Source organism: Gadus chalcogrammus, chromosome 4, assembly GCF_026213295.1.
Source record: "Gadus chalcogrammus isolate NIFS_2021 chromosome 4, NIFS_Gcha_1.0, whole genome shotgun sequence".
NCBI lineage: Eukaryota > Metazoa > Chordata > Actinopteri > Gadiformes > Gadidae > Gadus > Gadus chalcogrammus.
In genome coordinates, this window is record NC_079415.1 from 8,909,340 (window position 1) to 8,919,350 (window position 10,011).

The following is a 10,011-nucleotide window of genomic DNA, read 5'->3' on the forward strand; positions in this document are numbered from 1 at the left end:
GCTCCCCGATCCCCGAGCCTTTTGTACCAACGAGCGAGCGAGCTTCCGGACCAGCAGGTATAAACCCCCCAAAGAAGTGATGGAATAATAATGATTTCTTTGGTCGAATCTGGATTTTGTGTTTCATAAGCATTCATAAGCATTGCGGATGAAATGGTTTTAGTTGATCGTTTCTTCCTCTTGTCTGTGGTCATAAGGGATCCCGGTCAATTGACTTGGACTGCAGAATACACATGATCTGCATATTTCACCCTGTTACCGGATCCTCTGCACTTTTGGACGCTCATTAGTTTTGTAGAGGCATGTTATGGATTAGACGTAGTCTACCTTTTTTAATTTGGCATTTGTATGAGGGTTGACAGCTCAGTCTCTTTCGTGAGGTCCGACCAATTAAAACAATTAAATTCAGTCATTCTATGGATGCAGCGCGTTGACCGAACATGACATTATTTATGCGTGCTGCACTTTTGCACTCTTCTTGCAGACCCGATCGTTTTGGCTGCCCTAGTGTTGTATTTGACATTTTTTTCTTCATGAAGTCTTCGTCGTCATCTGCTGTAAGGGCCACATTTCTCATGCAGGCTGTTGAATTCTTGGGCATGGATGATAATTCAATGAAAACGCGTCATGGCACTTCCGTGCATGTTGAGCTCAATGAGCTGCTCTTCATCCGTTTGGCAGAAGGCTAGGCGGAGTATACTACTCGTATCGTTGATGTTTCCAGAACTGAATGACCTTCTTTTAATTGCGTTGCACTTGAGTTTACGAATTGCATCCGTGAATGAGGTTGAGCAATGAGCATAATTTGGAGTAGGACGAGTACAAGTGGTTTGTTTACTAAATTTCCCCAGCGATGCATAAATCAGGATCAACAACACACCAGGATATATCGCTTTTCTTTGATACAATTCTTCTTTAGTGGTGTATTGAGGTTGAGCAATAAGCATAATATGGAGTAGGACGATTACAATTGGTTTGTTTACTAAGGTTCCCCAGCGACGCATAAATCAGGATCAACAACACACCAGGATAGATCTCTTCTTTGATTCGATTCTTCTTGAGTGGTGAAACGCACTGCCTTTTATTCTTGTTATGTTTTCTATCCAGTTGCCTAGTGTCATCAAAATCTGTATTTCAGATTTGCAGTAGAGCAGTTGAAAGGTAGTGTAAACAACCTTGCTGTCTGTCTGCTCTTCTTCACTTGGAGACGTTACGATTGGTGATGGATTAACCAGATGGAGCTGCATTATAAATGGGCCTTTAAGAGGTTTCAATCTCTTTATGGGATTTTAAATAACAAAAACAGATTTCTTGGGTGGGACATTGAAGTGATTTTATTTTTCTGTTAACTGCTTTTTATTTTGTTTCTGTCCGCGTGCGAGTGGGGCTTGTGCTGCACACAAACGGCATTCGAATGATTTGCAGATGTGGAATCCTATGTGTTTTATGGTGGGCAGCCTTTTTCTATTTATCATTTCAGAACTTTCCACCAGCCATGTCAGACGAGCGTTGTCCATCTCCAACCCCCCTGAAGCAGTCCACCATCATGTCTCCCCAGGACGCCGCGACGGGGAAGAAATCTCACTGGTCCCAACTGGAGATAACTGGTTGGTGTTACTCTGCTGTGAACAATCGCCCTGCTACCATTTAGAAGCCATTAAAACGCAGCCCTGTGCCTGAGTCACGCTGGACGCTCTTTAGTGCTCACAACAAAGTTTTATTGTATGGAAATTGCAGTTTGTAGATTATGGGACATCATGCATCGTTTTGTGTTTTTTCGTTTTGTGTGAGAATGACTTATTTGAAATGAAACCAGGGCAGTTACCCATGGCATATTTTTTTTTTAAGAACTAGTATTAAGCAGAGGTCTCCTGAAACACTGGGGTTTGGAAATGCCAATTCCTTTTGGCAGAACAACGAATCCAAACAAACACCACTGTGGTTTGTCTCTCTGGTAAAAGTACAATTTGACTGGATACCGCAGAGGCATTAATTAATGTGGCAGAACGGCTTGTGGCAAAAGGGTTTATAGCAAGAACAGTTACACGCTCTGTTGCTCACTGTACAGCCTCTAATGCCAATTGCATGGGTTTGACCTTACTTTCACGTTTTTCTAATCAAAAGAGGCAAAATAAGGCCAGTACACCAAGTTATAGTCATTGTTATCTACCGGAGCTGCAGGCTGGTTAATTTTTTTTTACCAGTCACAGGCTGAGGTATTGATGTGAAAATATAAATAATAAATCCAAAGACAAAAGTGCCACTGCTATTGTTGCGTAGGCGACCGTCACCCACGCTAATTGCACCCAAATTGCTCTTAGTCAGAATCAAAACTAAAAAGTTATTTTGATATTTATAAAGGATGTTTGACAGATATGATGGTTTTATCCCCCAGAACGAAAGACTCTTAGACCCAGTCAAATCAGTTCCAACTATGATGGGAATCTCCATGGTGCAGACCAACGAGTAGGTTTGTGGCTACATCGTAACCTTATGGTCGTCTGACTTCCAGGCGGGGTCAGACATCTCAGCAGCTCGCTATGGAGGCTCTCCCACCTCACGGCACTTTACATCAACAACAACCACCTCACCTCCCTTCCGCCTGACATCGCCTGCCTGCACCGACTGGAGTACCTGAACGTGTCGTGCAACCAGCTCTGCACTCTGCCCTCCGAGATCGGCACCGTCGTTTCCCTCCGGTAGGAGCCGGTACTACCTTCTATGCATGTACTTTACTGCGGTGGATACTCTGGCGATATTCCACCCCTGTTTGGGTAGGCTTTATTTCACAACGCTGTGCTGAAAATGATAAGGTGTAGATGGATAGATCGATGGATACAGTACATTAATGTACCATTAATGGATAGATGCCGTAGATTAATGGACAGATGGATAATGGATTATATTGTTTACATTTTTTGGATTTAGATTTAAATAAAGGTCTAGGGTGAAAAATGTTCCATACATATTATTAACTTTTCTGTTTGTCTGTGTTCTCGCTTGTCTATTTGAAGAATGTCCCCTCGATGTTGAGTTAATTGATATTGATCTTTGTGTCATGATGGCTGAGGGCCAAGCTTCTTTTGCCTGCGTGAGTGATGTGCATAAATCGATACCTGAGATTATTTATCGAAACCGCATAAGCGGTACCCTTGTATATTTAAATGGCTGAATGACATGCCTAACTGTGTTTTTTTTATGCATTATTTGAAGCACTTTCCCCTGTTTCTGCAGGGAATTGCATTTAAACGAAAACAAGTTAAGTGTTTTACCCTTTGAACTGGGTAATCTGTTTCAAGTACACACTCTGGGGATTGAAGGTAGGACTTAGACATGTTTTTTCTTCTTTGTTTCATTAAATGATGGTGCCATTATCTGTCTTCACTTCACCTTTTCCTTGCACTGTGGGTTTGGTTGTGTGCAGGAAGTGTGTGTGTGTGTGTCTGTGCATGCAGACACACCCACACGGTCTTTATCAGGCCAGAGTTTGTCTGACCAGGTCATGATGCTTTTGCAGGAAACCCGCTGTCTGACGACATTTACATCCTCCACCAAGAGCCGGAAGGAACCAGAAAGGTCCTGAATTACTTACTGGACTCCCTTCCAGGTAATCGGATCCATGGTTCCATCAACTCACCCTGTGTTCATTATTGTAACGTTTATCTTCTTGTTGACTGTATTTAAATGTTTTTATGGCTTCCAGTGGGTCCTCTCCAACCCTTCCTTAGACCGTGGGTTACTGTTAAACCGCGGAACCAGCTGATCTCCACAGGTACTCCAAAATAACCCTGCTATGATGGTTCTAGGCTACTTTTACGCTATGTAAAGCACCTTGAAATGTGGCTTTATAGTTATGTTGCATTCAGCCCAGATGTGCCCTTTGATGTTATCGGTTTCCGGACCGGGCTCTGAGCCATCCTCCTTCGAGGGATCATTTTCAGAGATCAATGAAATGTAAAACTCGTCCCCTCTGCACCAGTTCTAACGTATGAACCCCTCCTCGCCCCCCCTGGCCCCCTCTCCGACCTGGCTAGCCGCGCTCACGGTCATGTGTTACAACGTGCTCTGCGACAAATACGCCACTCAGCAGATGTACGGCTACTGCCCGTCCTGGGCCCTGAGCTGGGAGTATCGGAAGAAGGGCATCGTGGAGGAGATCACCGCTGGGGACGCCGACATCATCAGTCTGCAGGTGAAATCTTTTATGTTTTTTATGCTGCATCATTTTTGGTTATGGGAGGGGACAATGCAGAGCCCGAGCCGCAGGCAAGATGCCTCTGGCGGTGTCTTTGCACAACTTATTATTTTATGTGAGGCTTGGCAAAAGGATGAAGTCTTCTTCTCCTTTCCCCTTAGGATACACGTTTCATCAGAGTGCCCATTTATTCAAACAATGGCCATCATAAACTTTTTTCGAGGGGGGGCGGGCTGCCAACTAAAACCCAAAGTATATCCTTGTTTTGTAATTAGTTAGTTGATGTCCAATTTGTTCTCCGGTATGTTCCGAACTGTGCTGCCAGGGTCAAACGGTTCTACTTAAAACCTGAAAGCCTGTCAACTCCCACACCATTATCCGCTGCCACAGACTGCTTTTGTTAAGTCTCATTCCACACCCACACACCACCTACTGAGGTATTCAAAACAAATCAACAATGCTACTGCCATTTCAGTACATCATCAATATAAAACCAACCTTTACAAACCTTATTACCTCTAAGATTTCAAAAGAAGGTCATAAAAATAGATTTTCTTTGCTAACCATATTGTCCTCAGGAAGTGGAGACGGAACAGTACTACAACCTCTTCCAGGAAGTCCTGAGACCTCTTGGATACGACGGCTACTTCTGCGCCAAGTCTCGCGCGAAACACGTGAGCGAGCGCGATCGGAGGCATGTGGACGGCTGCGCGGTGTTCTACAAGACCGAGAAGTAAGGGCTCAGCGTCGAGGCGATGTTCTTTGCTTTCCCACATGTACCATCGAAGAACCACTGAGCCATAGGGTTTGTTTATTTTTGTCTTGGGACTGCTCGACAACGCAATGTTTCTTTTCCCCTCAGTTGTAGCCCCTCTGAATGTGTGGACGTCTATAAATAATTTCTCAAACTATTGCAACAGTTTCTTAAGAGGCCACACAAACAAACAAAGAAGGGGCTTTTATTTTATGAATCATGCCATGGTTGTGTTGATGGCTGCCTAGGCCTCAATGGATGCTTCTGGGTTGTTGTTTTTTCTGCAGGTTCACGGTGGTACAGAAACACATGGTAGAGTTCAGCCAGATAGCCCTGGCCAACTCCAACGGCTCAGACGACATGCTTAACAGAGTCATGACCAAGGACAACGTCGGCGTGGCAGTGCTTCTGGAGGTCAATAAGGAAATGTTCACTGGAGGTGAGGAGTGCCTGCACGCTGTTGAGTACATTGAAGCTCATGGAGAAGTCTCTGGGGATGTTGCCGTTACCCTGGCAGCAAGATGCTGGATACAAAATGAAGGCTTACACAAAGTCCTCTTGTTCTGTTAACTTCCATTCGATGCCGGTGTTTTACCTTTTGAATCTCTACTCAATACCGCCTGGTTATTATTCAACATTCTTGTTTCAATGATGACGTCTAACAAACGAGTATCAAGGTTATACACCCTCTTACTTAAAGAATTGAGAGGGTACATTCCCTTTTCTTTTCTTTTTTTAACTTATTTATCGTACATTGATATATTTTTGTATGATAAATTTGTTTATTTTATGTTAAAATAAAATGATTGTATTTGGTCATTTTAATTTAGATTTATTTCACCCAATAAAGTAGGATTTTCCAGATGCCTCTATCCCAAACCTTTTAAATCTAATATCTTATGAGGATGATTCAGGGAGATCAGGAGCTCTTCCACTCTTTCCCCAGGGCTGAAGCCTGTGGTGGACAGGCAGCTGATCCTGGTGGCCAACACCCATCTGCACTGGGACCCCGAGTACTCGGACGTCAAGCTGATCCAGACTATGATGTTCCTGTCCGAGCTGAAGACCATCGCGGAGAGGGCCTCTGGCGTCTGCTGGGCCCCCACCAATTGTCCCCCCATCCCCATCGTCCTGTGCGCTGACCTCAACTCCCTGCCAGACTCTGGTAGGCTGTGCGGGACCCCAAGTCTATCTGGCTACTCTGTTTTTATTATGTATAATGCAAGTCATTTGACAAAAAATGTTAAACTGTAAAAAAGTGCCTATGGGCAATGGAAGCACAGGAGCTTGCTAGATCTTGTTTCATATTTTATTATATTGAAACATTTTGTGCAGCAGTGAAAGTCCATTTGGCGATGTGTTGTATGGTACAAAGTCCCACATGTGCGTTATGGGGTCGGTGCATTTGCAACAACGCATTTGAAGCGCACGTCTTGGTGCCGTCCAGGTGTGGTGGAGTACCTGAGCAGCGGGGCGGTGTCGGAGATCCACACAGACCTGAAGCAGCTGACGTACAGCAAGTGCCTGAGCAACTTCAGCTGCTCCGGGAAGAACGGGAAGCCCAACGGCAGCATCACGCACAACTTCCACCTGAAGAGCGCCTACGAGACCAGCCTGATGCCTTTCACAAACTACACCTACTTCTTCAAGGTGCGTCCTCTTTAGGTCCCCCTGTGAAGTGTTGTACTCTAGTCATGAACTAGCTCCCAGAAGTTCTGGACACGGGGATTGTTTTGGAAAGTTAATCAATAGTAATCCCAGAATCGTTAACCTGTCCACCTTTGGGCTACTTAACCACAGTCTCTTAGGTTCAGCAATATTTAATTTGCGTAGCAATACAAATAAATATAGGCTAGATATTTGCTGTTGCAGTCTTTGTATGCGTTTGTAGCGTAAAGCTTGTGCTCTGTCGTTTTCCCCGCTTTCATGATGCAGAGGGCTCAGAGCGCTGAGAAGTAAAAGCGCATTGAATAAAAATATGAATTTGCCTCAGCTTTTAAATCATGAGACGCAGTGCAACAATTCCCCCTAGTGGCTCAGCTGTGGTACAAACATCCTAGGATACTACTGTTTCATGCACCCAGTATATTACACAAACTAGGGATGGCGAAAATGTAAAATATTCTTGACCGACCACCGAGCCTCATTAACCGGTTAATACCGGTTAACCGATCAGAATAAAAGGTGCTATTTGAAATAACAGCCATTTCGAACCGTGCCAGCCGCCTGCTATTTCGTAACTCTGCTTATCTCCCTCCCGTTCTGCCTCCGACTCACACACACACTCACACACTCTCCGAGTGAGAGCCAGTGGCTCTAACCGCAGCAGAGACCTGTGTTTGAATTGAAACACGAGGCATGCTTACTGCAAGTTGACCGTGTGTAGAGAGCGCGGCCAATCAGAAGAGGGCAGCGTTAGGAGCTCATTTGAAACATTGCCGCGGCTCATTTAAGAAAATGGCAGCTCCGAAGAGACGCCGCTTGTTTAGTTTGGAGGAGAAGGAAAAATTTTGTGTGATGGATAGTTTTTTTCACTTCACAAAAAAGATCTTGGAATGAGATGGCTAACTGTAGTCTTATAGTGTTAGTCTACTGTCCTTAGTAATTAAGAGATCATATTCTCCGCGGCTCGCATGCGGGAATAATTAAGACACCGCCAGAGACGCTGTGTCCGTTCAATTTTCAATAAGTCGCCTCATCTGATCATCTTTTTGTGTGAAGTGAAACCAACACACACTCCACAGTCCACACTGACCCCAAAAAAATTGTTTTACCGACAAGCGACAAGATTGATCGATTCAAATTGATACGGTCAACCATCGTTCAAACGGTCATCGGTTAACATCCCTAACAGTCATTAAACAACACATTTAGACATTAGAGTAATTTTATACAAAATTCAATTTACGTGTGCTCTTGAAAAAGCAATGCAAGAACCTAGATTAGCCTACTAGTCGTTTCAATTAATTAGAGGGTGGTTATCGCTGGATGGGTGAATGTTTGGCGTATTTTCATCGCTAGTTAGTGTTGCTTAGTCAATGTTTTGTTTTTTTCTGATTTGGGAAATGGAATGGATCACTTGTTTGAATAATTTGATCCAGAGGGCAAAGGTCAGGCCTTTTTACAGAACTTTTCTGGGAGGCATTTCTAACCATGTCTTAATATATTGATGAACCAGGATCTCATTTTAATGCCCTGCCACTCAAAACGCGCCTTCATTTCCCTGCCTTCAGGGCATGATCGACTACATCTTCTTCAGCCAGTCCCACCTGAGCGTCCTGGGCCTGCTGGGGGCCCCTGAGGGCCCCTGGCTGTCCCAGAACATCGTCGGGTGTCCCCACCCGCTGGTGCCCTCCGACCACTTCTCTCTGCTGGTCCAGCTGGAGCTGCACCCGCCCCCGACCCCGCCCCCTGCGACTCGGCCAATCAGACGCCACGGCGGGTTACAGTTCCTACGAAAGGGCAGGTGACACTGTTTTTCTGAATTGTAATGGCTTCTTTTTCAATTTATGCTGCTTTCATCTTAACCTCTTTAACCAACTCCCTCAAATGACCACAATGGGGGAAAAAAATACATTTTCATGTGTTATTCTTGATAGTTTGTTTATAATTGCATGTGTATGTGTTGCAAATACGTGAGTTTTGAATGATGATAAAAAGCCTGTCGGACCAAAACTCTGTTGTGTTGGCAGGACACTGAGCCTGCAGGAGGCCCAGGGCTTGGGGAATCCTGTGGGTGCTCTGCTCCATTGGTAAGTACCTGTTCAGAACTTTTATAAGACAATAACATTGTACTTTATTAATCCCACGCAGAGACAGGGACAGCAACGTTAAAATAAAAATAAGAGTTGAAACCCCAAAGGGTAAAATGGTTACATTGCTAGCTAGTCATTTTGTTGACATAAATCACCCCAGGGTGGTTTAGTACACTGGGGTGGCCTCTGGCCATACGGTTTAGTGTTTTTATGACCAGACATAAAAATAACTATAAATTCTGTGTGGTAAGTTGTCTTAACATTAGTGGTATTTTTATTTTATTGTACAGTGCTACTTAACACTGACACAAGTTTCTGGACTGGTTCACTGAAGAGGTGGAAAGTTCAGTTGGACGGTTGGGACACATTTTCTTGCACACTTAGTTTTTCTTTTACCTTTCAATGATACCTTTTTTATAAATGTTCAAAAACGTATGTGAGCCTTTCAAACAGACCATTGCTATATCATGCACTTAAACATGGTGGACGTGTTCAACTAGGCGTTGAAACAGAGTTGGCACGGTAGGAGTGGAAACAATAAAAACATTTTTTTTTAACATATTAATTAGTGTCATGCAGTACACCTGTGTTCAGCCCTAATGCGCCAGCTCTGTGATGAAGTCATATCAGCAATACCATCAAAAGATAACATTGATTCAACCCAGAACCTCTAAAACTACATGGTAAGCTTAAAGTGGTGCCAGTTGAACGGAATGAAGGGATGCATGATGGGATACATGATGGGGTTCACGATGTGTATACTTGAAGTTCGGGGGAGGGATAGGGAGGGGGGGGTTTAGGGATGTGTAAACCTATTTATGTGAAAAAAAGAAATAATATATGGGCCCAGGTGCTTTGTTCTCTATATTGCCCGAAGGCAATTCATTTTATTTCCCTTGCACTCTTGCAACCATCTGGTGGCTCTTTATGTTTTGCTTTACAAAAATGTAATATTAGAAGAATTTGTATGGATATATATTTTGTACGTGAAGATTATTTTTTGAGAATTTAATTTGTATGTTAATTACAATTTGTAGTTGGAAGAAATAAGAAAATGTTACCTGAATAAAGGAAATATACTAATGTTAACGGATGAGTTTTGTGTTCCTGTTAACCACTGGGTGTACAGGTGTGCTAGGTATGTCTAGCTTTGGAAGTGTGTGTGTGTGTGTGTGTGTGTGTGTGTGTGTGTGTGTGTGTGTGTGTGTGTGTGTGTGTGTGTGTGTGTGTGTGTGTGTGTGTGTGTGTGTGTGTGTGTGTGTGTGTGTGTGTGTCATGAGCGCTAGCAAAGGTAAAGGGATGAATAA

The 10,011-nt window shown here is 43.8% G+C and overlaps 1 protein-coding gene across 3 annotated transcripts; it reads left to right on the plus strand.

The window, feature by feature from the left end:
- LOC130381835 (CCR4-NOT transcription complex subunit 6-like) lies at positions 1-9,789 on the plus strand. 3 transcript variants are annotated; one of them, XR_008895481.1, is made up of 14 exons: positions 1-57; positions 1,481-1,607; positions 2,513-2,699; positions 3,235-3,320; positions 3,518-3,607; positions 3,704-3,772; positions 4,035-4,192; positions 4,774-4,928; positions 5,237-5,388; positions 5,896-6,114; positions 6,397-6,599; positions 8,183-8,411; positions 8,642-8,701; positions 8,995-9,789. XR_008895481.1 is itself a non-coding variant. In XM_056589620.1 (14 exons), exons 2-14 carry the CDS (start codon positions 1,496-1,498, stop codon positions 9,002-9,004), a joined length of 1,734 nt encoding a protein of 577 aa, XP_056445595.1. In that variant the 5' UTR covers positions 1-57; positions 1,481-1,495; the 3' UTR covers positions 9,005-9,789. The 3 variants fall into 3 exon arrangements, 2 of the variants coding, with proteins under 2 accessions (XP_056445595.1, XP_056445596.1); XM_056589620.1 differs by having other exon boundaries at positions 8,183-8,415; XM_056589621.1 differs by having other exon boundaries at positions 13-57; positions 1,458-1,607; positions 8,183-8,415.
- The last annotated feature ends 222 nt before the right edge of the window (positions 9,790-10,011 follow it).